The 25,743-nt window shown below is 42.1% G+C and overlaps 6 protein-coding genes across 13 annotated transcripts; 4 read left to right on the top strand and 2 right to left on the bottom strand.

The window, feature by feature from the left end:
- Positions 1-6: 6 nt before the first annotated feature.
- Mad1 (Mitotic arrest-deficient 1) lies at positions 7-3,376 on the top strand. Its single transcript, XM_011299597.1, has 2 exons — positions 7-404; positions 560-3,376. Exon 2 carries the CDS (start codon positions 560-562, stop codon positions 2,657-2,659), a length of 2,100 nt encoding a protein of 699 aa, XP_011297899.1. The 5' UTR covers positions 7-404; the 3' UTR covers positions 2,660-3,376.
- Positions 2,977-10,027, bottom strand: Zir (Zizimin-related). 2 transcript variants are annotated; one of them, XM_011299599.1, is made up of 3 exons: positions 9,885-10,027; positions 3,687-9,635; positions 2,977-3,449 (listed from the first exon to the last, which is right to left on the bottom strand). In XM_011299599.1, exons 2-3 carry the CDS (start codon positions 9,581-9,583, stop codon positions 3,392-3,394), a joined length of 5,955 nt encoding a protein of 1,984 aa, XP_011297901.1. In that variant the 5' UTR covers positions 9,584-9,635; positions 9,885-10,027; the 3' UTR covers positions 2,977-3,391. The 2 variants fall into 2 exon arrangements, with proteins under 2 accessions (XP_011297901.1, XP_011297900.1); XM_011299598.1 differs by having other exon boundaries at positions 3,687-9,603.
- Positions 10,028-10,313: 286 nt separating this feature from the next.
- xit (ALG6/ALG8 family glucosyltransferase xit) lies at positions 10,314-23,131 on the bottom strand. 3 transcript variants are annotated; one of them, XM_011299580.1, is made up of 8 exons: positions 23,046-23,131; positions 12,620-12,907; positions 12,266-12,538; positions 12,040-12,205; positions 11,746-11,955; positions 11,441-11,680; positions 11,060-11,208; positions 10,314-10,790 (listed from the first exon to the last, which is right to left on the bottom strand). In XM_011299580.1, exons 2-8 carry the CDS (start codon positions 12,763-12,765, stop codon positions 10,385-10,387), a joined length of 1,590 nt encoding a protein of 529 aa, XP_011297882.1. In that variant the 5' UTR covers positions 12,766-12,907; positions 23,046-23,131; the 3' UTR covers positions 10,314-10,384. The 3 variants fall into 3 exon arrangements, with proteins under 3 accessions (XP_011297882.1, XP_011297879.1, XP_011297883.1); XM_011299577.1 differs by lacking the exon at positions 23,046-23,131 and adding an exon at positions 13,040-13,131; XM_011299581.1 differs by lacking the exon at positions 12,620-12,907 and having other exon boundaries at positions 23,046-23,119.
- LOC105263392 (4-coumarate--CoA ligase 1) lies at positions 13,159-15,673 on the top strand. Its single transcript, XM_011299582.1, has 8 exons — positions 13,159-13,200; positions 13,280-13,402; positions 13,465-13,675; positions 13,840-14,318; positions 14,373-14,547; positions 14,742-14,963; positions 15,029-15,261; positions 15,345-15,673. Exons 1-8 carry the CDS (start codon positions 13,180-13,182, stop codon positions 15,504-15,506), a joined length of 1,626 nt encoding a protein of 541 aa, XP_011297884.1. The 5' UTR covers positions 13,159-13,179; the 3' UTR covers positions 15,507-15,673.
- Positions 15,802-20,124, top strand: LOC105263393 (4-coumarate--CoA ligase 1-like). Of its 4 annotated transcripts, XR_891894.1 has the most exons (10): positions 15,802-16,043; positions 16,386-16,489; positions 16,551-16,673; positions 16,760-16,970; positions 17,422-17,900; positions 17,958-18,135; positions 18,584-18,805; positions 18,987-19,219; positions 19,382-19,700; positions 19,785-20,124. XR_891894.1 is itself a non-coding variant. In XM_011299585.1 (9 exons), exons 2-9 carry the CDS (start codon positions 16,463-16,465, stop codon positions 19,544-19,546), a joined length of 1,638 nt encoding a protein of 545 aa, XP_011297887.1. In that variant the 5' UTR covers positions 15,802-16,043; positions 16,407-16,462; the 3' UTR covers positions 19,547-20,124. The 4 variants fall into 4 exon arrangements, 3 of the variants coding, with proteins under 3 accessions (XP_011297887.1, XP_011297885.1, XP_011297888.1); XM_011299585.1 differs by having other exon boundaries at positions 16,407-16,489; positions 19,382-20,124; XM_011299583.1 differs by having other exon boundaries at positions 19,382-20,124.
- LOC105263394 (bombyxin B-8) lies at positions 22,733-25,739 on the top strand. 2 transcript variants are annotated; one of them, XM_011299587.1, is made up of 3 exons: positions 22,733-23,329; positions 24,420-24,508; positions 25,290-25,725. In XM_011299587.1, exons 1-3 carry the CDS (start codon positions 23,031-23,033, stop codon positions 25,322-25,324), a joined length of 423 nt encoding a protein of 140 aa, XP_011297889.1. In that variant the 5' UTR covers positions 22,733-23,030; the 3' UTR covers positions 25,325-25,725. The 2 variants fall into 2 exon arrangements, with proteins under 2 accessions (XP_011297889.1, XP_011297890.1); XM_011299588.1 differs by lacking the exons at positions 22,733-23,329; positions 24,420-24,508 and adding an exon at positions 24,520-24,729 and having other exon boundaries at positions 25,290-25,739.
- The last annotated feature ends 4 nt before the right edge of the window (positions 25,740-25,743 follow it).

Below are 25,743 nucleotides of genomic sequence, written 5' to 3'. Positions count from 1 at the left end.
CGCCAAACAAACGTTCCAAAACCAATTGGAAATACGACATAAATAAAGCCTGCGCTCCACCTGGCGGAAGCGAAATAATGAGAGTTTATGTTAACATAAAACGCGCAGAATTCCTCCCCTGCTTGTATCATACCTTAAACTGAGCCTCTACTTTAGTCACTCCTCTTTGGCTCCATCCCAGCTGCTAAATCATAGGCCAAATAATCCTGTCTCGTATTTGCTGCTTCCTTCAAAACTGAGAAGTGAATCTTTTTTCTTGAGTCTATCTTTTTTTAATCAAGCCCTCACATCTCACCGGTTTTATTCAGTTTTATTCACTTTTACTCGCTCAAGAGGAAATCAGCTGTACTAGTGTCGAATTTGTTTGGAATCAATTTTTATGAGTTGAGAGCAATAATTCCACGGTAAGTTCTCGAATCCCAAGTTATTCTGGAGATGAGGAAGTTTGGGTGAAGTTCATGGTGGAGGTTAGCCCACTGGTTGAATTTACTTACCTTGTGGTACCCACTTCTATAAACGTTTGCTTTTCTCCCAGAAATCGAATGTAAAAATCTTTCAGATGGACGACGACGCTACGACAGTGATCAAGATGTTGCAGGCCCTGAAGTCTGAGACCTGTAGAAGGAACAGTGGAGTGTCCCTGCGTCTCTCGAATGCTGGATTATCGATGAGTAACTTAGGGCCTGCACCAGAGGACAAGTCATCGAACCCGAGAGAGAGTAAATCTCCAGAGAACAATTCATCACCCCTGAAACGACGTCGCCTGGACTCAACGCATTCCTCGACCTTCAATCTCTCATCAACCTCGGATTCGACCCCAGGAACCCCTTGGGAATGGCGTCGCCTCAAGGGAGAACTCGTGGCCCTTCGGACAAGGCTGTCTCACACCGAAGCAACGGTCAACCAACTCCACAAAATACGACGTGAGATCGAGGAGGTCTTTGAGAGAGACAAGCACATGCTAGAGATGCAGGCAGAGCTGGACAAGCAGACGATAAAGCAACTGGAGTTGCGTGTGGAATCCTCGAGGAAGAGCACTCACGATGCACGGGAGGCCCAGGCATCTGCAGAATCCGAGCTCTTCCAGACTAAATCCAAACTCGAGGCGAAGATTCTTGCATTGATGACAGAGAATGCTAGGCTGAAGGAAATTAACGTGATTTACTCGAACTCGGAGGAGTTCTCATCATCTCCGAAGCCCCAAGAGGACAACAGCGAGATTCAGGCCAAGCTCGAGGCTGCTGACGATCGAATTCTCGAGCTGGAGGGCAGGGTTAAAGAGCTCGTGTCTACTCAGCAGGAGCTGGAGCTACAGAATCTCGAGTTGCAGAACGTCAGGATGAAGGTAGAGACCTTGGAAGCTGAACGTGCCCTCTGGGAGGAGGGGAGGAGCCTTCTGGCCAGGGCCGCCCGTGCCAATGAGCTCGAGAAGGAGCTGCAGCTCGCCAGGGAGCAGATAAACAACCTCAGGGAGGCTGTCAAGGGCAAGTTACTTCTGGAAGAGCAGATTTGTAATATGGAGAAGAGACTGGAACACACAGAGAGGGTTGAGGCAAAACTGGGGAAGATGGAGGTGAAGTGTGAAGAACTGACCTCCAGAGTGCAGGAGTACGAGACGATTGGTATTGGGAGAAATCCAACAGACTTGAAGAAGGAGGTCCATCGTCTCCAGCAGGCTGAGGTTATTCTGATGCTTGAAGAAGGGAAATTGAGGTCCCAGGTCGATGCTTTGCAGAGGGAGAACGACGGACTCCAGAGGAAGTACGATGAGACCAAGAAGATGGCGACTGATATGACCAACTCCACTGAGAAGCTCAATAAATTTATCATCAGGTTGCAGAAGAAGATGCTGCTCGTCTCTAGGGAGAGGGATAGTTATCGACAACAGTTGGATCTCTACGAGAAGGAAATGACGACGCTGGAGGGCAATAATGCTGTTACTGAGAGAATTCCAGCACTCGAGAGAGCCGTAGAGGGTTACAGGGACCTCGTGGAGAAGCTCGAGGCTGATTTGGCCACTGTTTCGGATCCCGCGACACTTCGGGCTAAGGACGAGTGCAGACAACTCCGGGAGGAAGTGGAAAGGCTCAAGGGGGAGCTGGAGCATCGAGCTCTCAAAGGCGATTTCAATGTCAATTCCAGAATTCTACATTTTAAGATGAATCCAGCTGCCATTGCCGAACAACAAGCTGAAGAGAAGCAGAAGGCATTGCTTCAGGAGGTCGAGGAACTCCGAGCTAGGGTGCAACATGGTTTCACTGCGCAGGGGGGAGCGCCTCTTACTACTTCGTCGTCATTTCAAGCACAGGAGCTTGCTGAGCTGAAGCAATCTCATGAGATTAAGATTGCTAGGCTGAAGGAGGCTTTTAAGGCATCCTCCCAGGAGTACAGGCAAGCCTGCTATCAACTTTTTGGGTGGAGAGTCGATAGAACCAAGGAGCGAAGGTACAAATTATCGAGTCAGTATGCAGAGTCTCCTGATGATTTCCTGTTTTTCCATGTGGACGAGGGTGTCGATCTACTGGAGACCGAGTTCTCGTCGACTTTAGGGCCATTAATCGATAGACATCTTATTATGCAACACAGTGTCCCCATGTTTCTAAATGCTGTGCAAATGGAGCTCTTTTCACAACAGACAATCACTAATATCGTAGGATGAAACCCTTGGAAAGATTTTTTATTATTCGCCTCGGATTTCCGGATCTTTTTACCTCATCAGAATATTTTATCATTGTAGGAGCGAAAGGAAGGAGACAAGTCGAATTTTATTTTTGTTAAATGCCAATGCATTTCAAACCAGTTATTTTTAGTGGAATCATCGAAACACCCATTTTGTTGGTAATTTTATCAGCAACGAAAAAATTTTGTGAAGCTTCCACCATAAATAATCTTTTTGGCGATAAATCGGTCAGTGAGCAAAATGATAGATTCGATTTCTTATTATATCGTAAACTGTAAAAATTGAACAGACTGACGTTTATAAAATCCTCATCAATTTATTGATGTAGCTACGAGCTGTATAAAAATTCGAGTAACTCTAGAAGCTTAATTAAATCAATAATAAATAAGTTACACTCATAAAAAGATTTATAGTTTGTCATATTTGTGCGCAGCAATAGCCAGGGCGTCTCTTTATAGTTGCAATTGTCAATTAACTCCGCAAATGTGCTTAGAAAAAATTGGTATCGTAGTGTTCGATCAATAAATGTTTCGTGCTATTCTTATAATTTGGTTGATCAATTAATTGCATTAACTAGTAAAATGGTGATCCTACGAAAGGGCTATTTTCCAATAGTTTTTCATAATATGTTTTCTTTATATGAAGTTATTTAATAATCTCGGGTATAGCAAAATTCTTTGGTAATTTTCCGAATATGGCTGTGGAAGTGGATTACCAGCGTGGAGATGCTGTAGCTTGGGATGCAGCTGTCATCATGGAAGGAGGTCCACTACAAAAATAAAGAATTAATGATGAAGAATTAATTAATATAATTCATGAGATGAATACATCCGAAATTGGAAATTGGAAAAAAATTGATTCAAGAAAGAAATTATTTTCCTCGAAAAACATCGAGTGTAAAAATTTTCAAATTTTCATACAATCACAAAAAAATTGTCAACGCGGTGAAAAATTTAAATCTGAACAATCATATTTTTAAAGTTAGAAACAAAAATGTCCCACTTACCTCCAGGCAATGAGAGGTGCGAGTCTCTCAGTGAGCCTCTGATAATTTCTCTCCAGTTCTCTCTGATAATCCCTTTGATCCGGCCCAATGAGATTCTTATTTCTCCTGAGGGCATCCAAACACCTCTTCTGAAAGTCCTTGAAGCACAGCCTCAATTTATGCTGAAGCTTGGAGGGCTGTGCATTCTGTTCTCTGAGCCCAGATAAGAAAACCACGGCGACCTCAGCGGGGCCCTGATTAACAGTGGTCCCAATGCACCCTTGAAGCACCATCTGCAGGATTTTAGGATCAGGCGGTTCCTGGACAGTAGCAGCAGCTACTTCCGCAGTCTTCTTCTGAATATCCTCAATGGCCACCTCAATAGGACTAAGTACAATTTGTTTCCTCGCCACCACCCTGATCCTCGTCTTCAGATAAGGGAAATGAGTGGCAACAGTCAGAATAGTTTTTCTCTTGCACTGTTCTCTCAGCTCACCATGAGCCTTTCCCCCAGGAGTGAAGGGTGTAGCATAAACGAATCTCTTGATATTGAAATTCCTGTGGAAAACAGCAGGTCGATGCCTCAATTCATGTGGCTCAAAGTACGGCTCAACATACGTGATCTGTACGTATGCCTTATCCGTCTCCAGCTTGCTAATATCCACTGGATTGGAATCTTTGATAATCACGATATTTTCCACACCAAATCTCTCAGCATAAAAGTTCTCCAGCCTGGAGAAGATCTCAGGAAGTTTCGTGAGGGTGGGCTCCTTGTACACAAACTCCTCGCCAGCGAGATCCCCGAAGCGTGCCCCATAGAATCCTACCCTAAAGTAAGTCCCAAAGACCCTCTTCCCAGAGAGCTGATCGACCCTAGTGTATGCCTCATGCAATTTCCCGTGAATATTCGCCAGTTTCTTATAATCATGGGCAGACTCAGCAATAGGTAGGAGTACCCTGTAAACATCTGGAATGGCTTCGTACATACCAGCAGCATGAAAAGAGGATGCTGCATGTTCCAGGAGTCCAGCAAGCCCACTCTCCGAGAAGTCAGGCCCCAAACAGAGTCCCTCCTCTCTCCTGGCGAGAACATCATCACCAACGGCGCTTTCCTCTAGGGCATTCGGTGTGACTGGAGCCAGAGCAACTGCCCCCACAGGTCTACCTCCACCCCCAGGCTCCAGCAGATGAAGATACTCAGCTACAAGAGCTGCTGAGTGTACCAGACACATGGCAGCCTCCGTATGATTTTTCCTTTCCATGTGCTGTTGGGCCATATTCGCCAGCCACGTGAGCCTCAGGTCTGGAGAGCCCTGATATCCCTTAGCAATTCTATACATCAGATCCAGAAGCATCTCAGGGTCCTCCTGGAACTCCTTCATCTTAACAGTATCCGAGAGAATCATGTGCAGATTAAACAGCAGATCCTTCACCTGCTCTGGGAAGCTGGTGTCAGCAAGCTCGGTATCCCTCTCAGCATAAACCAGCACTGTCTTCAGGGCTCGGCGAAGTGCCCCCTCACTGGGGGCTCGCCCCCTCCCAACTAGTGCAGACAGAGAAGTGGTTACCTGCATTTTAACTCTAGCAAAATTATTTCCAATCTCGAAGTTCTGTCTCATGAGGAGATAGAGACTGGCAGCAGCATGACTCCTGATGGCACTGAGGGGTGAACTGCATCGAGTCAAGAGAGTGAGACAGAGATCCCCACAGCGTTCGCTCTCCTCGTCGAAGAGGGCACTGTGATACTTGAAGACAAGGGCCCGTTGAGTATTGAACATGTGCTGGAGAACAGAAGTGCTTTGATTTCTCGCTAGGGCACGAAGAAGGACCTTCAAAACTGCCCCAACAACAGCTCCTCCACCGCAATCAGCTTGGACCACTGACTCAAGGCTGTCGAGAACGACGAGAGAGGCCTCAGCGGCAAGAGCTCCCTCGATATGAGCGTCTTGCTCCACGGCTCGTCCCTCAGGCTGCTCATTTGTTCTATAAGGCATCTGATCCTTCCGCCATCGTAATTTATCCCCTGTAATTCTTTCCTTCCTCCTCAGCATCATCTCACTTCTCGCACTTCCCTGTCCGAGGATCACATCCTCGAGCCTCGACCTGATGTCACTGGTGGCTGTTGCCTGCTGAGGAAGTCTCTTCAGTGCTTTCTTTCCTTTGTACTCAAACGCAGCTGTCGCAATACTCAATACCTGAAGAAAGCTGAGAACTCGTCTGGCACTCAGCTCTGAACACCACTGAGCCAGTGCTGATTTTTCCAAACCCTTGAGCACCCAGAGGAAGCACATGAGGAGGTGTCTGGTGGCCTCTGAGCTCAGAGATACTCGACACTGAGCTCCAACATCAGCCGATCCACCTCCAGCAATTGCGAGGGCGACAGACTGAGTTATTGACCCCGATTCATCGGTATAAACACTCTTGTCTTTGGAGTCCCAGTGGTAGAGCTGGGGCAGAGCGTCCATGAGAATATTCAACAGAGGAAGATAGAGGGCAGCCACTCTGGCTTTGGCTGCAGGATCGGAGTACCTGGGGTCCCCATCGTGGAGATTCATCAGGTGTCTTACAGAGCCAATGGCCTTATTCTGGAGCATGGGATTGGGCACCTCCAGGGTGTTCGCCAGATCGGAGAGAATGAGACCCACCAGGAAGTGTTGCTGACGAAATTCCTGACTCAACTCCGAAAATCTCGCTCGTTCCCCTGGCACTAGTGTCGATATGAGACTCCCTGAGCTGCCCGTGGAGGGGCTGGGGGAGGCTGGAGCCGAGCCCGATGTATAGCCAGTGCCAAAGGGAAGGTTCAAGGCGACGTAGTGCTCGTGGGAACACACTGTGCGCACAAGGTCGAGTTTAAGGGAGAATAAAGCCGCTGAGTCCGGCACGTGCATCGAAGCGTCTGTCAGGGAGCAGCAGGTGGCTCTTATCAGCGACAGAATAAACCCTCGGTCCATCGTGGAAAGGAGATCGGAGAGGAAATTTCCGATGCTAGAGATGAGATTAGAGGAGACCCGAGGATCCTTGCCACAACGATGTATCAATTCTGTAGTGAGAGCTGCTGTGAGGGTCGCAACATCGTCCGAAAATTGAGGGGAATATCTGTTCTTTCGAGGAGCCTCGAGGCCTCCAACCTCAGCCAGATGAATCACCATGGACCTGACAATAAGCTCCAGGAAGAACCACGAGTGAATTACAGCTAGTTCCCTTGCCTGGCCTGTCGACACCACCCAGTGGAGGGCCAACTCCTCGTGTAGAAGTCTCCTGGCAATGTGACTATTGATCGAAGGAGACTCCTGTCTCATAGAAGCAGTTCTATCCAGACCACGAGCATGAATTTCCATTTCTAGATCCTCGACTGGCAAATCTGGATTACTCTGGGCTCGAATAACAGCAGGTCCATGCGACATCCTGGGGATAGAACACTGGAAAGCTGTGTATGTAGCCAGAAGAGCGTGTCGACCGTGTGCATCGACCTGTCCATCAGGCATACTCGTGATACTTTTTACGAGCAGGCCAATAGCCTCGAAGACAGTGGCAGCGACATTAAGCGGTTGAGAGGGAAGAGTGGGTGGATGCACTAGCAGTGATATCAATTGATCAAATATCTGGGGAAAGCAACGAACAAGAGCAGTGCTGGCAGCTCTGGATAACTCCAGAAGAGCTGATTTAAGCTCAGACTCCATTCCAGCCTCTCCAATTCGTGGTGGCACTTGTCCAGTCTCCAGACTCCCACACAACGACAAAAACCTGTCGATATATTTGTCCTGCGGATGGACACTGGAAATCGGCTCGAGGATAATACTGAAGACCCCTCGGTGGGCATCCACCCACCTGGTGCCAGGTAACTGAACATCCGGGGCAATATATGAATAATTGGAAGGGGGTGGATCGAGCATCGCTGGAAGACTGAATTCCCCAGACTGTAGGTGTCCATCCCTGAGGAGTGGTAGCCAGGTGTATGCCACTGGTGTTTCCACATTCGGCTGCTCTGCCTTCTTCTGACACGAGATGTGGTAGAAAGTGAATAGCAAGTGGTGTCTGGCACTCAAGTCCGCTGGAAGCCTGATCTTCACCTCGTCGTAGAAACTGGGATTTTTATTGTGGTACGAGACTGAGGTAAAGGCCTCATGAGTCATCTCCGGACATGAGGACCTCCCGAAAATGGCTGTGAGGGCGTCAGACTCCTGCTCTCCTCCCATCAACTGAATTCTCACAGCGATGTTCCTGGCGGATCCCGTTCGAGAGTTAAAGTTCACTTCCTTCGGATAAACATAAAGAAGATTCCTGTACATGAGATCTGGACCGACGATCTCTGCTGGAAACTCCAAAATCTCCTTGATGGGTCTATTTTTTTCATCGGGATAAGGTGAGAGTCTCCTCAGGTCTGGATCGAGACATCGAGGCAGATCATCGGGCCGGGGACTGAGATCGAGCTTCAATATCCCTGGAAGACACTTGAGACGTTTTAAATTGGATCCAGGTCTACGTAACTCCAACAGGAGTTTATAGAGGTCCTCGTCCCGCAGTCTTTCGCTCTCTTGCTTGAAAAAACTAGAGACAGTGAGAGTAATCGGTCGAAAGCTATCGAGGCAGTTTGCAAAGTCGTCTGGAGACCAGCTGCGTCGTTTGTCAGAGCTTCTTCTCTCCAGGGAGCCTCTTCTTGTTGGTGGATCCATTTTTTTCCTCCACTGCTCCAGCCCCCCTGACTTCCTGTCGAGAGATCCAGCACTTCCGGTACTATCGGTATCTCCTCCTCCTCCGATCACTCCAGACAGGTGAATTGCAGTCCAGGCAAGGGGCATCCTGTACCTCCCCAGGCGTTCGCAGGCAGCCAGAGCTGCTGCCTTCACTTTATCCTTGTTCTTATCCTCTCGCAGGTAAGGCTCAGCGCACTCTGAGATATCTCCTTGCAGGACTTTCTCCAGCCTCACAACTAAAAATAAATCGGGACTCGGTTTGCTGATACTCAGGACGCAACTTCTTGCCAGGGTGCTGGCGTCGCTGTAAGCTATGTGTCCTCCCAGCATGCGTTTCAAGCTGTCGGAGTTCATGTCGACATAGAAATTTTCAGATACCTTCTTCCTCTCCCTGGAGTCGTAAAGAGCGAGACAGGCAAAGATAGGCTCGACCTCGAGTTCGAGCTTCAGCTGAAGACACTTGACGAGGATTCGGTGGGAGAATGGCTCCGAGGGCTCGACAGCTGATGCTATTTCCTGCCACTCATCGTCTGGGGACGTTGGAAGGGCGTACAGGGGGAATACTGCCTCCTGGCGATCCTCACAACGTTTCTGCTCGTTTACCTGGTCTACGGTCTCGGGACAGACTCGATCGAGGATCCCAGGGAGGAGCGGATCGTGCTGGGAGTGGCGCAGGTCCAGACTCGCCCAGGAACCTCGAGGGGTCTCTGCACAGGAAAGATCCTCTTCCTCTGGGGAGCCAGATCCTGTGTCCTCCTGGTCAACCTCGAAGTCCTGGCGGGGTGTGTCCTGAAGCAGGCGTTCTCTGGCTATAGGGGAAATTCGGCCCTTGTATTTACGATGGATAACTAGCCAGTCTGAGGTGAATGTGTCGATGCATCGGTGAATGTACGGGGATACTGTGTCCAAGGATTCGAAGGGAATCACTGGTTCTTCTGTTCTGATTTTTCGTGTTATCATTCGGAGCTCGACGTCCCCAGGAGGAAAATCCAGTATTGGACGCAACGGGTCTCGATCAAGGATCGTCTGGTGCTGTGTTAAAAAATCCTCGTAGTCCAATGGCTCGAGCACCTCGCAGAGGGACATCGTCGAGGAAAACCCGGACACACTGCTTCCACTCTTAGACAGGTCTCGCGAATACGAGGTAGAACTTGCAATCTGTCGACGCACGTCTGCTGCGTGCTGCTTGCTCAACTTGTGAGCAAATGCGCGTTGAACGGACATTTTTGCAAGATCATGGGCTCCTGTAATTTCAGGAATTGATAATCACCAATTGCTGGTGAAAAATTATTGAAAAATAACACTAAAGAGAGCCGAAAGCCAAAGGAAATCGATTCGATTAAAGGAGATGGAGAAAAGAAATTGATTGAACGCATAAAGAATTGTAATTTATTATAATAAGGATTGTTCAATAATAAATTGTTGATGACCTTTTCGAACCCGAAAGGAATTAATCGTTTTGACAGGGCGGAGGTTAGAGTTTGAGGGATCTTGAAGGGGCTGAGAATATCCTGAAAGGACTTACCTTAAAGTGATTGAATTTCACGGGTTCTGTTCCCGTTTCGCGAATTTCGATGGATTGCTTAATTATTCATGTTTTAATGAGAAACTTGCTTTCCCTACTTATTTACTGATTTCTACAAAATGAGAGAGCGACTTTTTCAGACTACTGATTCATGATTTTTCAGGCGCCGCCTGAAGGTCCTGATCGGTACTACTTTGAGCGCTGCGCGATTTTCAAACCTGGTGATTATTTTATTGATTTAGAATGGGAGAAAAGTAAAGAGAGGGACCCTTGGAAAAGCGAGAAATCCATATTTTCGTTTTTCGCGTGTTGGATGAAATTAATTTCATGAAAAAATATTGAGGACCGTTTCTGTCCAGAATTTTATTGGCTGTAAAAAAAATCGTTTAATTTTAAAATTATTCCCTGAATTGAAATAAACAAGTAAAATAATAAACCAACTTTTTAATGAAAATTGTTACAGCGATCTTTAGTATGTACAAAAATTCATCCTGAGGAAATCACCGTTTTTTCTTCGCCATGGTTGTGGTTTCTTTGATCTGGTCACTCAAATAGTTGTGGTAATACAGTAACCACGAGTACATGACCCCAATTCCACAATAAATGGAAGTCATCGCCAGGGGCAAAAACGGTAGTCCCTCGCCAAAAACCATTTTATGGATAAGAGTTTCGTAGAGAGTGACCAAAGGTAGAGCTGCAATATACAGCCACTCGTGCAGTTGCAATAACGAGTGCTTGTGCAATTTTGGGAGACAGACGCAGGACGCCGCGGTGTAGGTCAACAGCATTGTGATTTTAAGAATCGTGAGGTTCTGAGGGAAGAGGAGAGGGAGAATTGAGGTATGACCTGTGGCACTGAGGATCATGAATACTCGGGCATTTAAAATGTCGGCTGTGGCTAGAGCACTGAAACAGAACAAATAAATGAGTAACGAAAAAAATAAAGGGGAATAAGTCAATTTTTACAACAGGTGAGACATCTTCGAATCTAAAGAGCAAAATTTTTCTAAGGATCGATTTTCTAGAATAAAACGAGAGCTGGGAAAGAGGAGTCCACAGAAATTTTTATCTCTCGTCTATTCGGAGATATCTCTCAAAAACTCGAAAGGAGAATGAGTCGACTTATACAAGAATTCCTCCACGTTTTTCATTGTTTCATTGTTATTTCTACTGACCACAGTGGAATGATAGCAGTTAAAATAGCTTTTTCGTGGACGTGCCACCCGAAGATAAATGAGCCGAGGCCACACAGCACTAAACAGCTGAGAAAATCGCTTGGCTTCAACGAGTACTGTTTCTTTCTGAAGAGACTAATGAGAGCTGGCTGCGAACAAATGGAATAATTTTGCGATTTTTAATTGCTCTATTTTATTATTTTTGTTATTTTATTTTTTTTTCCATTAGACTTCTACAGAAAATCTAGAGAATTCTGGTTAAAATTTTTTTTCCAACGATATATCCAACAAAATCAATCCAAAAACGACTAGAATTTTTACGAGAAAATGTTAGATATTACTATTCAATTTTTGTGTACATGTTTCATAGCATTTACTCACTAAAATCGCCAAAACTGTTGCGATGAAAGTTACGAGTGGTGTGGGAGTGGGTAAAACACTGAGTTTGTCCTCCTGGACGAGTCCACCAGTCATCGTCGCAGTTTTAGTCATTGACAACCAGCCGAGTCGTTTCCAGAGCGCTGATAGCACCTTATCACCGCCAATATAGAGGGCCCAGGCGTTGGGGGCCCAATAGGCATGAGTTAAGCCTCGTTTGAAGGGAAATAGTCTTGCTAGAACCTGTCGCAAAGGAAATAGTTGCATTCGCAATAAATATTTAATTAGGATGTTGGGATTTTGCCCACCTGCGGAAATTGAGTCACGAATGGCCCGAAGGATACAGCCAGAACAACAAAGACTATTCCTCCGAGGTGAATCAATCTGAGGAAAAAATTCCCAGACCTCAAACAGTACCATTTCAATAACCAAACGATAAACGCAGGTGCAACGTAGAGATAAAGATGCTTCAAGTTTAATAACACTGCAAAGGCACCTGCACCTATTATAATATTTCTCTGAAAGGCGGAAAATATGGCACCGATAAAATTTTGTTGATGAAAAAAGCATCGATTCATTTATGCAATTAATATCAGTGGTACCTGATCGGGTTTCGACACTTCAGCGATTGCAATCAGTAGAATACCGAGGAGAAATCCGTTGTATTGAAAATGAATATGATCCACCATTAATAATCCGATATTGCAGAGAGTCAAGAAAGAGAATACAGCGAAATTATTGAAAGAAGTGGAATAAACCTTTCCAACTCTGAAATTTAAAGGTTGATGTTAAAATCCTCTGCATTCTGAACCGGTTCTTGCAACTTACTCTCGGACTCCGTACACCAGAGCCAAATCCGAGAACATCACAGTTGCCCTTTGGAACAAGATAGTCCCTCGGGATGCATAATTCAAGTTGTCGACCTTCAGCATCTCAGGATCCACCAATTTCCCGAATTGGCTCAACAACCATTCGAACCAGGCGAAAAGAGGAGGATAATCCAGGGTCCATTCTGATTTTGAATTCGTGTACCACTGGTTGATTGGCAGGCTATGGGTTATTGCCAGCCAATTTCTGTGGACTTCGAAATCCGTCGAATGACTGGAATGAGAAATTATAGCATGGGAAATCGTAAAAAAATATATTTGTATTGCAGGAATATAATGGCCAAAACTCACGTACTACGTGGGCACTAATAACACCTTGACGAATGAAACAAGAGCAAATATTTGGAGCAACAATTTATCCCTCGACCACTGAGACTTTCTCTCAGGCAAATTATCGTTTTTCTTCTTCAGTGATTCCAGTTTATGAGCACGTGGTGCCATTGTTACAATTTTTTACGAACCGACGTGGAAGCGCCGGTTGTGTTTACGTTACAATTCGGAGCAGTTATTTAGGTTAAAAAACGAGTCGATAGTGCAGGGAACTGATATGGAATTTCAAATCAGATTCGCTGCCTTCGAAATTCTGAAATTAAAATGTTAATACTCATTCGTGATATATATAAATCATCACCAACGAGGAAAGAAGTAACTCTTGTTACAGATATGCTCCAAAAAGAAGACATTTTTAATATTAACATAAAAATAATAACTCTACCTTCGTGTTTTGCTATGAACGATTCATTTTCGATAAGTCCAATTATCGAATGCTATAGCAATTTTTTTAATCGCACATTACGAGCGATAAGCCCGAAGGAACGGAAAAGTATGCATTCGGAACAATTCACTTGACGTAAAATGTCTGAAAAAAAAGTGCAAGTATGAAAAATTGAGGAAACCAAGAGTTTTTTCACGCTGGACGTGGACTTTAGAAATTTCTCACTGATAATTTTTTTAGGATGATTTTAAATATGATAGTGGGGTCTGGACAGGATGTATTGACCCCCCAGGGGATTCCAGGAGAACATTAGGAAGAATTCTTCTGAGTTGCATGAGGAATCGTCCGGAGCATGTGGGACAGGTATCAGCAGCATCAGAAATAATTGAAATCGATAGTGTAATTATTTATGGGAGTGAATCTAGATCGATGGAGACACTGGTGAGGAAGACACCTATGCGTCAATGTCCGATCGAGCAGTGCGATGTGCCCTGTGGTTTAACAAACAAAACCTGAAGTCCAGAGATTGCATTGCAATCTGCACAGATAATCATCTTAACACTGTCGTTCCTGTTCTCGCAGCGATATTCACTGGAATTATCTTCCATCCTTGGTGGGACATGAACTTAGATCAGGGTAAACTTCCCGTTAACGATTCAGCATTCGGGAAAAATTGCGTGGAAAAGCGTAACAATTTTCTCGATTAATAGAATAAAAAAATTATATGGGGCTCCAGGGGTCCATATTCTGAATCTCATATGATACGCATTAATTATATAAAATAATTATGGATTTCTTAGACACGGTGAGACACTTCTTAAAGCTAGGGGAACCGAAAGTCGTATTTATTGATGAAGAAATATCTGAGGTAGTTGAAAAAGTCATCGACGATCTTGGAATGGAAACCAAGATAGTGACCTTTCAGGATGCACCTAGAGGAAATTCCCTGCAGGCAATTCTGAAGGAACAGGAGTTGGAAGAGGTCGAACGTTTTGATTGCACGGATATTGAGGACGCCAATCAACCGGGAATTTTTATGTGCACTTCGGGGAGCACTGGGTACCCCAAGTGCGTCGTGCAATCGTACAACTGGTTGGAAAAATGCTTGGACATATTTCCAGAGGAGAGTACCAGTGACAATACTATTCTCTGGTTCTCTAAAATCAGTTGGACTGCAGCTGTTGCAGGGAATCTCGGGGCGATCCGTCATTCTGCTACAGTCATCCTTAATAAATCAGGCACAGTGAACGCGGCTTGTGCAATCACTGAGAAATACAAAGTAAGGTGACAATAAAATTCCTTTTTATTCACTTAATTTTTTAATACCTTTCAGATAAAGTGTATGGTAATGACAACAGCAATCGCTAGCGAATTGTTTAGGAGAGAAGAGCGAAGTCATGATTTATCGTCGGTTAAATACGTTATCTATGGTGGATCAACTGTTACTGAAAATCTCGATAGTTCTCTGAGGACATTATTTCCAAATGCTTGCCTGGTCTTGGCGTACGGTAGGCTCTGAAGCAATTGCAATTACCAGAGAAATATATCATTTAATTCAGCAGCGAACAAGTGAAGAGATAACTCGAGTCACTCATTTGATTTTTCCGTGGAATATGTTATCTGTTATTTTTCACCGCATCGCTACTAAATTATGGATTGAATATATTGCAATGAGAGTAAAGGATAGAAGCAATTGTTGCAGGTGCCACTGAAGTAGGAATATGCCTGCGACGAAGAGAATCGTCGAAGAAGTTCGGCAGCAGTGGAAGGGTTCAGAAGAATTTCCAGATTAAAGTGGTTGACCCAGAGACTGGAAGAACGTGTGGAAAAAATGAACGAGGGGAAATTCGGGTCAGGGCTCCTAACGTAATGTTCCACTACCATAAAGATCCGGAAAGTACCCAAAAAGTTGTAGACTCTGATGGTAATTTGGGAATGATTATGTGTAGCGCACATGGAAAATTAAAAAAATTAAAATTTTCGCGACAGGATGGTATTGCTCGGGGGATTTTGGATATTACGATGCAGACGGTGACTTCTTCATCATCGATCGACTCGGAGACGTCATCAAATACAAGATCATCCTGCCTGTGGTGCCTTCGGTGGTCGAGAACGTCATCCTGAAATATCCAGGTGTCAGCGATGCAGCAGTCGTAGCCAAACCAGATGCACTGGATGTGGAACAACCCATGGCTTTTGTCACGATAAATGCTGGTTACAACGTAACGAAATTGAAACTCTATCCTTCGCTCACAATAATTGATTTTGGAACACAAAAAAAACCAACTATGAAATTTTTTCTCAGGTAACTGAAACGGCGATTATTAAATTCGTTGAGGATCACTTGCCGGATCACATGAAACTTCGCGGAGGTGTGAAGATCCTGGAGAAAATGCCTCGTGTTCACTCAGGAAAAATTTCAAGGAAATGTCTGCGAGAAATGGCGAAGGCCTTTGCTGAATTATAATTCAGTGAAATTTGAAATTCTATTTCAAACTGCAATCATATTTTAATCACCGGAATATTAATAGTCAATTGTCCATGAAATTTTAATGTTTTCCAAACAGCGTATTAAATCCTGAAAAAAAAATAATAATACGTCTCGTGTAATTCTGGGATTGAAGGCCTCAATAAAGCAAAGTCCTCTCGAATGTACTAATAACGAAAAAATCCTTGAAGACATCCCGCTCGAGTTAAAGCCGAGTTTCTGTTTAGCAGACAGTATCACGAGAAATAAATGCCCTGACGTGAATAAACTGCAACATGTGTCTAGAGTGCATCTGCCGTTGATAAACTTATCGCCTCTCCTACAGTAGACGTTATAAACATCCGAGAAATAATTATCTTCTTAGTTGCACATTCATTTCCGAAGAAAACGCATTTTTATTCATCTCCCAAGGTAATGAGTCTGTTTCCTATTTTCGTGTAATTTTTGAGGAATACCTTTCCTTCATTCTCGAATATTTAAAACAGTGATTCGGCAAGAACGTCCTATAATCCTTAGGTTTGTATAAAATTAATTGTTAATATTTCGTAATTGATTAGTGTACGTCAAAAAGGGCACCGGAAGATTGAGCAAAAAAATTGTCTCCCAGAGTCAGAGACATTTCTCGAAAAAGTATTTTTGAATTATCCGCCAGAAGAGTTCATTCACTCCATTTGTTCTCTTGATGTTACAAAATCTTTTTAATTGTTGTACATCAAGATAAACTTCGCATTATCTTCCCCTGAGCACATGATAACGATAGAAAAATTGCGCTTTCTCTTTCTCCTGTCACCAGGTAGTTCAATATCATAGTGAACAGATAAGATTATTCATTTAATACTGATACATCATTGTCATCAGGTTTCATATAATTATCTGTAGTGTATGCGTCCTGATATTCAACGAGCAAAAAAGTATTGCGGTCTGGCGTTGAAAACATGTCAGAAAATAAGGATAAAACCAAAGTAAGAATTATCAAATGGTTTGAATTTCTTCACCGGATAATTAATTCGGAAATTATTGTAGATACATATGACTTGCGAGAATGGAGTCTGGACTCGTTTTTTCGAACCTCCGAGTGATACCTGGAGGACTTTCGGGCAAACCCTTTTGGAAGGGATGAAGAGAGTCCCAAAACATGTGGGTCAGGTACGTAAAAATCTTTCGATAATTCAAAAATTCAATAAAATACTTATGATTTAATTATTTCATGGAGAAAAAAAATTGAGGTTTAGATTGATGGATTAACGGGTGAAGAGGACACCTATGGGTCCATGACAGATCGGGCAGTGCGATGTGCCCTATTCCTTCGAAAATCAGGTGTCAAACCTGGGGACTTCATAGGAATTTCCACACACAATCACCTGGACACTTTCGTTCCTGTTCTCGCAGCGATACTCACTGGAGTTATTTTTCATCCTTGGTGGGATGTCAACCTAGACGACGGTGCAGTAATAATCCACAAAATAATCCTCTAAAATTTTATCCCTAACCATTGACTCGTTATTCTCAGTTATTCTCAGTCGGACGCCGGAAAATTCTTTAGCAAATTTCGCCAGAAGATATTATAGAATTATAAAATTAATTATCTATTCGATGGACGAGCTGTTCGTTATGGGAAATGAGTTTTTGTTTGTGACTATTGATATTGACTTCCTAAATCAGTAGATCACTGGGTTGGGGTCAACATTAAGAACTCACTTCTCTTCCGGAAGTGAGTTCAGAGCAAAGTTGATGACTTTGAATTCGATCGAGATGTTGTTCTCGCCGTCAGTTCCTTATTTTGAATTATGTCCTTAATACGTTTCCCTATTTTTTACGTTACCAATTAATTTTCCAATGATTTTCGTATAAAATTACCAATTATCAAAATTTCGAGTAATTTTCGGTTGCCCAGATATGGTGAAATATTTCCTGGAGTTAGGAGAGCCAAAGGTGATGTTTGTAAACGAGAAAGTATCAGGAATCACTCAGCGAGTAATTGACAATCTTGGAACGAGCACAAAAGTCGTGGTTTTCGGTGACTCACCAGGTCGGACAAGTCTCCATCAAGTTCTAAAGGAACAGGACCCTGAGGACGTGATAAATTTCAAATGCACGATAATCGAAGATATTGAACAACCCGGTGTGATGATCTGCACGTCGGGATCCACTGGATATCCCAAAGGCGTTCTCCATTCGTACGGTTGGTTGGAGAAAGCATCGCATATCGCCCCTGACAAATACGTTGTCAACAGCATCATCCTCTGGTTTTCGGAGATCAGTTGGATCAGTGCAATTGGGAGTACTATAAGTTTACTGAGAAATCGTTCCACTGCTGTGATATATTCACGACCCACAGTAGAAGTATTCTGTCAACTAGTGGAACGATTCAAAGTAAGTGATGATTTCTATTGCATTCTCCGCATTACATCCAATTATTCGTTTCGACAGATCAATTGCCTCGTGATAAGCACTGGAACAGCTAATCATCTCTATAAACTTAAAAATATTGGAGAATACGATTTTTCATCCGTGAGGTACGTTATTTTCGGCGGTGGAGGTATCAACAGAGAAGTCGATGATAACATGAGGAAAATATTTCCAACCGCTGATCTGAATTTCGGATACGGTAAGAATTTATCGTAATGACAGGACAAGAGGAAAATGTTGTCTGAGGAACACATTGGGGATAATCGGACAGGAAAATGATGAAATGAAATTTTATAAATAGATTGGCAGTCAATCGACGAAGATGTTTGTGAGGAAAATTCATCGGATGTAGAATTTCAGGGAAAATTTCGTAGTGAATTGAAGAGTCAAGAATATATTCACAGGAATCATTCTGACTTCTACTAATCCTGTTGGAATAGTCGAAGTGTGGAATATAGAATAAAAATAAAAAAAGAATACGAAAAATTGAAGATAAATTAAATTCATTGGGATAAATTGATTTTATTTTCATCCCGAGCATCTTTTTTTTTCTAGTTTCTAAAATTTTTGGCATCTTTTCTCAAGTCTATTGAAATTAATCCTGAAACATATTCCTCTCTTCGAATGACCATTTTCCAATAAAATAGGAATGACGGAGCTTGGAGTTATCGTCCGACGTGAGGACTCCCCGGAAAAGCTTTGCTGCTGTGGGAAAGTTCGAGAAAACTGTCAAATAAAAATCGTCGATATAGATAGCGGAGATACACTAGGAACAAACAAAGAGGGAGAAATTTATTTAAAATCACCTTATATGATACTGAGGTACCACAAAGACCCGAATAGTACAGCGGAGTCGATAGACACTCAAGGTAAACCTCAAGGTTGAACTGAATACCGAATTTATTCTTATTCAATTCTAATTTGAACGAAGTTTACGAATCACAATACGAATAACAATTATTAGCTATACTTAAAGCTAAAGAAATTATGAGTGAAATTTTAAGAATTTTTTTGGAATTCTTATAATATTGTCATAATTTTTTAACTCAGGCTGGTATCATTCCGGTGATTTCGGGTATATCGATAAAGACGGGGATCTATTCGTCATCGATCGGCTGAAGGAATTCATTAAGTACAAGATAATCATGCCAGTGGCTCCATTGGTAGTGGAGAAAATCATTCTGGACCATCCGAATGTCGTCGAGGCTGGAGTTGTAGGCAAACCCGATTTAATAGACTTGGAATTGCCTATGGCTTTCATCACAACCCGCCCTGGTTCCAATGTAACGTTATTTTTTCGTTATCAAAATCAAAAATGAAACTAACAGCCCCAATGGAATTCCTATCAAGTTCCAAGGGACTCAATAAAATTTCTGAAACAGCCTGGAGGGCTTTAATTTCTCTAATTTATTAATAACATATTAATGACTCTTTTGCGATTTCAGGTGACCGAAGAAGAAATTATGAAGCACGTCGAAGAAAATCTACCAGACCACATGAGACTGCGCGGAGGGGTAAAGATCCTGGATAAAATGCCGATGACACCGTCAGGAAAAATTCAAAAGAAAATTTTGCGAGAAATGGCGAAGTCTCTGGCGACTGCTCCCTAACTTTCCTCGAGAATTTCACAGAATATGTACCACCACGAACATCGAACAGTCGCAATTCGATATCTAATCTCATTCAGCCAAAAATCGAATTGCATCACACAGACACGGGTTTGCTCATCGCAATTCCACAAAAATCAAAGTGCAAGCTAAAACGGTAGTAAATACAATCCAATGACTGTGCTGGATCGGCCCGACAATATCATATATAATTTTCCGTATTTTTGTTATTGCAAAACAGCTAAAAATTCCTAAAAGAAATATCGAGCACATGAAGTGAAATAACTGATGATCCGATATCTCCTATCTGTTTATTTGTGGGCACGTGCTGAAGGAATGAATTCGTTGATAAACAATCATGCACGATTTATCGTGCATCGAGAGCCTAAACAAGTAGCGGAAGATGCCCAGTGGGAGGTCTAAGGCGACCGATTATGTTGTACATCTCTGATGATGGAATATTTACTATTCGTGGGAATCAGTTGCATTAGTGCGATATATTCGAGGAAATTCCTTGGTTTTTTTAAAAATGAAATAAGAATGGGTCAAATGGAATGTGTAACGTGCCATCGTACCTGATAGTATCGAAATAAACATTGATGAACGTCACCGTATCGCCCTGTGATAGCTGGGTAATGGAGATTGACGACCTAATTTACTTATGCAAAACCTCGACTGAAATAACCCGATGAAATCGAATGGTTCCGAACTTAACCCCGTTTATGTCTGTCAGTTTATCATATCTTTCACCACTGGAAATAGATATTTCCTCGGGCGATCGAAGTCTAGTCTAGATAATAAACATGAAGTAAATAGGCAGATCAGCCGGGTCCCATTAATTCAACTGTCACGTGTTATCGGGTTGCATTCATTGGTTCTCAGTACTAATTTCCTTGATTTTTTTTTGCAGATGTTTTTCAATGGTTATTTCATTTTTAAGAAGCGATGGAATGTAGTTGACTACTTGATAAAAAAAAAATTCAATGAAATAGATTTGTGTCTGGTCTTATCGATTTTATTTACTAATTGATGGTCCAGGTATTGAAGGAGGAAAAATAAAAAGAGGATGTGTCTGGTGGTATTTTTGGAAAATTGATTAGTCATTATTGATAGAGAGGGAGTGATTCGTTTTGGTCGGCGAATTTTTGCATAGAAATTGCGGAAATAATGGACACGACGAAGAGGTTTTGCTACCAATGGGATTCTTGATAATTCAATTTCTTTGAATTGTCATTGATGAATGAGAAAAAAAATTGAGATAATTGCGAGGGAAGACTATTAACAGTTATTGGGTGACATAATCAATTGATAGGATGATGGGGTTTGTTTACAAATTGATAGTGGAGCTTCTGGGAAACTAGAAATAAATTAGTGATGGAGCACTTTTCAATGGTTTTGCATAATTTCATTACTGGGTGAGTAATAATAAAAAGAGGGCATTTTATTCGCGAATTAATTGAGATTTTTGATGATTCTGTTTCTTCGGATTAATTGTGACTACCAATAAGTATTCGGTCATATCTCAAATTGATTGGATGATGGGATTTATTTATAAATTGATAATCATGTTTCGGGGTGCATAATAAAAATAAAAATAAAAATAGAGATAAGGGGTACAGTGGGACGTCAATTCGACGGTGAACCCCAAGAAAATGGAGAAAGACGGATAATGTGAAAGGATTTTGCGTCCCACTCTTTTTGGAAGAATTCAAATGCCCGATCATTCTAATTAATCACGCTTCGATGGAATTAATTGCACGAGGAATACAAAAACGAATGACTATTTAATGACACCGGCTAATCAATTGCTTCTTGTCTTGGTCGATTTTCCTCGAACCCCGTGTGAAAAGAAACGTGAGACTTTCTCTTATTCTGTTCAACACAAGTCATCGTAATCAGAGGCGGCAGATTTGTTTACGGAACCGGGTAGTAAGTACGTGTGGTCAATGATGCCGAATTATCTCCCACTGATTACATATCCCCTCTTTCCATTCTTCCCCTCCGGTGGTAGACGGCCGCGAAAATATTTACTCAGAATCTTTTTCAGCGAAATGCAATTTGCAAAAAAAGAGGGAATTATTTCCAGATTAGAATTACAGTTGCTGAATAATCATTACGCGAGGGATATTGATGTATTTCCGTCGACACGTGTTCTCGAAATTTTTTTTTAATGCATGAATTGCGAAATTGAAACTTTTCTCGAAATATTTGCAAAGCATTCTTGACATTTCCAACTGTCAAATGCCGAGAGAATTTTCCGGCGATTTTCCAATTATCGATATTATCTGACATTCTTCTTTCCCCTCTCGAGATATTTTCAGAGTGTCTACAGAATTTTTGCAATCATCCCCCTTTGCCGCCAGTACACCTCAGAATACATTTTTCATCTGTTAATCACACGTAAATACCAGGAGTGACGTGTCTCAGTTCGAAATATCAATTTTATTTCAGAGGAGATTTTAAAAATAGCCCCCACTCGTGCGTCCACATATCGCCCTAACTCTGTCTCGCTCGTCATGTCTATTCTCCGTCGGGGACATCGATCTTTCGGAATTTATATCTGGGAGAAGTATAAATTACTCAAATGAACTCTCATGTGCCTAGAGAAGATGATACCACGCTTGAAAAAAATTTGAAAATCCTAGAATTTCCTAGAACTCTTTCGAAATTTCATCCAAGTTTCATTACAAGAATATTTAATAAATATGATTTTTTTGCCAATTATTGAATTTTCGGAGTCAATTTATTTTTTGGATTTATCTCGATTTTTTTCAGGTGTTATTTTCCAAATTTCCTCCTCTCCATTTTGACTTCCATCTCCGAATAAAGTCCGCAAAAGTAAGAGCCGTTTTTCGATATAAACTCAGGCGTAAATTGGCAAATAAAAAATCGTACAATTCAGGAGTTATGACTCTTATCCACAAACAAATGTGTATTTAAATTAATGAGTGTGCATAATATTTCGAGGAGGTGACAGAAAGGCGAGCCTAATCTTTTCAATATAAATTTAACGAGATTTCTAAGTAGAAGCGCAAGATTTTTCCGTGAAATAATTTCATAGGAGGAAGTCTGATATATGAAACAGAGTCTGACCACGTGTTGACGCGCAGACAAGCGCCCTTCTGTCACGGACATCATGGCACTACAGTGACTCGTGTCTGGTCGCTTCCTCGAGTATAAAGTCGAGTACCGGCTTCAGTTCAACTGGAGAACTCGCGGATGACGGTACTATAATTTCCCGCCTCAAATTTTCAAAGTCCCTCACACATCAACCGAATTGCCCAGATCAATAAATAAACCAATAAATAAAGCAATTAACAAGCCAGAAAGACATTGGCAGTAGTGAGTGGATCGAATGAATAAATAAACAAATTGAATCAAAAAGGATTCACAGCAATTATCAGCGATCCGATCGCAAAGAAGTTGAAGTTGCAGAAATAAAATATCGTTTTTCATCGATAATAAATCAATCAAGGTGTCAATAAAAATGGCGCAGACTTACCTAAATTCCACGTTACTCGTTATTCTGGTGTTGAGCATGCACTGGTGTGCTGAGGGGGCGCCGCAGATGATAAGACTTTGCTCGAAGAGTCTCAGTGATGCTCTCTACCTCACCTGCATGGGACGTGGATACCAAGATTTTATTACCTACTCCGATGGTCTTGACCCCAAAGTCACCCTCGGTACAGGACTCGTCGAGGAATGCTGTCACCAACCGTGCACGTACAAACAGCTTGAGCAGTACTGCAAGCCACTTCCTTCTGAAGAGAATTCAAATAGTCGAATGTAAGATAACATTTTATTCTGGTATTCATGGTTCTTACGACATTTTGCATGGAAAATTCAGTGGAATGGAAGCTTTGTACTCGTTGAAATCTATGTTTTTTCTGTGTTACGGGAAATATGGCCTAAACTGTTCGAATATGCAATTTTTATATGGTGTATGTGTATATGTGTGTCTATGTGTTTTTTTATTGTTTTTTTTTTCGAAAGTTTTTACGAGAAATTTTTGAAAAATTTATTTTTAAGTAGTTCTGGTTCACTTTTTTTGAAAAATTTTCACTCAATTCTTGAGGATTCCTTCATTGACGAATTGCAAAAAATAATTAATTTCGGCGCAATTATTCCACGAAAATTGCGAGAAATCGCTGAATTCTTGAATTTTTAATTATTTGGAAATTGAGTTTAATTCGATAATACTTATCACGGTTGGTATTTTCATGTTGTCGCTGAAAATTCAAGTCGGCCAACGAATCTTTATCTTTTTGATTATGTCATGATTATTTCCGCGTGAAGCAAAGTCAACGACACTTCTGAAAATCACAAGCCAACGGTCCCCGAAATTTCAATTATTTTTCTGCCAGCGTAACCGGAATATCCAAAAATAGTCAGCCCCAAGAAATACCACCGGGGCGGATAAATTTTTTCCTTCAATCAGTACGTTCAACAGGTATTGGTTCAGCTGAATATGAAAAAGATTTTCAAATCACTCGTCTTTTTACTCTATCGTAAATGACTCTCTAATGAGATTTCCCGAAAAACCCTCAGTACCGAGGACAATTAACGATTAAAAATCGTAAATATTAAACCCGTGGAATTTATTCTTATTTTCAAATGAATGAATTTTGATAAAGAAATCTCCAGTCGTTGTCTCTTCGGAGACAAGGCCTCGTAGAAGTTGTAAGAATTTGTCAAATATGATGCCTTATCGGTCGCGTAACGAGACCTCTCCAGCTATCAGGCGAAGTTTTTTCTAAAGTTCAAGGGGTTCAACATTGAATGACTGACATTGTATATTGTTTGCGTGTTCTACCATGAAACAGTTACAAAAAGAAGAGAAAAACAGGGAGATAATTTTTTTCCCACTAATTTGCAGTGAGGAGTCACTGAGGATAGTGAACCTACCGTATTCCTCGAGGCGGACGGTGACGAAGGAGGGGGCGGAGGACGAGGTACAGATAAAAAGTAAGAAACGACACCACAGACATGACCCTTTCCATCGTGGAACAACGCGTATACATGGTTTTCCCAAAGTATTTGATAAACAAATGGAGAGACTGGGGAGTTCGGGGCAGAGGCGACAGGATGAGGGGAAGAGCATGAGGAAAGCTAAAAAGAATGATAATGAGAAATCATTCTTTAATGGTTGCCAACGCTGGCTTAAAAAGCCCCGTCGTTGCACTCAGGTGCTACAATTACTGAAAATCCATTGCATTGCATTGTGTTGTTTAAATTTTCAATTTTCCTGCATTTTCGTTGCTCTAACTTACGCATGAGACGCATGATAAAAATTTATTGAAACACTCTCTCTCTGAGAGCTTCTTTGGAATTTCTATCGATTCACTGTTGCATCATCAATGACTTTTTCAATTGTCCTATCCCTTTCCCATTTTTTTTACCAAATTGGGAATGATTGTACTCATTTTCTAAAATCCTGCATGATATGTACGCAAATGAGTTCAATACAATTTTGCCAGCACATGAGATTTCTCAAAAGTGCACGCGAAATTCAAATAAATTATAAAAGGATAAATCATTTTTCTGCATTTTTGGGAATTTTGTGTTGAACGAATGTGGAACGCTTGCACCTCGCACTGTGGTAAAAGCTTCGAGGACGTTTTAACGCGTATAGTAAGAATAAAGTAGAGATTCCCTTTACGTCTTCACATCAAAGAAGTAAAGGGAATGACCCTTGAAAAATTATATGAACCCTGAATACTATTTCTAATCTTAATTTTTATTCCAGACTCAATTAAAGAAGTCCATGAGGAAAGTCCCTAATTTCGTGATTGGGACTATTCTGCCGGAGCCCAACGATTCGCTGGTTCTCTTCCCCTCGAAGTCTCACAAGGATTACTGGCGAGCTACCCAGGGTTTTTCTCCTGACGTGAACAAGCTCGAAGTCACCATGAAAAAGCCTGGAATCACTCGACTAACTCATAACCACCCACAGATAACTTCTCCCATCGAAAATGCGTGATAAAGACAAGTGGATCGCTCAAATTGAGTGAATATTTTGTGCCTCTTGCAACATATCATCTCAATCCGTCGACGTATTTTTTCAAATCAAGACAACAAGTGTGTCACTATTTCTACGTACTCTTAAGTTTGACGATGCTGACTGATCTCACTAGTATTTATTTGAATTATTTAAATTATTCAGGTGTCAGTGACTTTGGTTTTTTCAAATAAAAAGCATA

The sequence above is a fragment of the Fopius arisanus genome, unplaced genomic scaffold (assembly GCF_000806365.1).
Source record: "Fopius arisanus strain USDA-PBARC FA_bdor unplaced genomic scaffold, ASM80636v1 scaffold00015, whole genome shotgun sequence".
Classification (NCBI taxonomy): Eukaryota; Metazoa; Arthropoda; class Insecta; order Hymenoptera; family Braconidae; genus Fopius; species Fopius arisanus.
The sequence above is the reverse complement of the archived record's forward strand: the minus strand, read 5'-3'. Positions and strand labels throughout refer to the sequence as shown.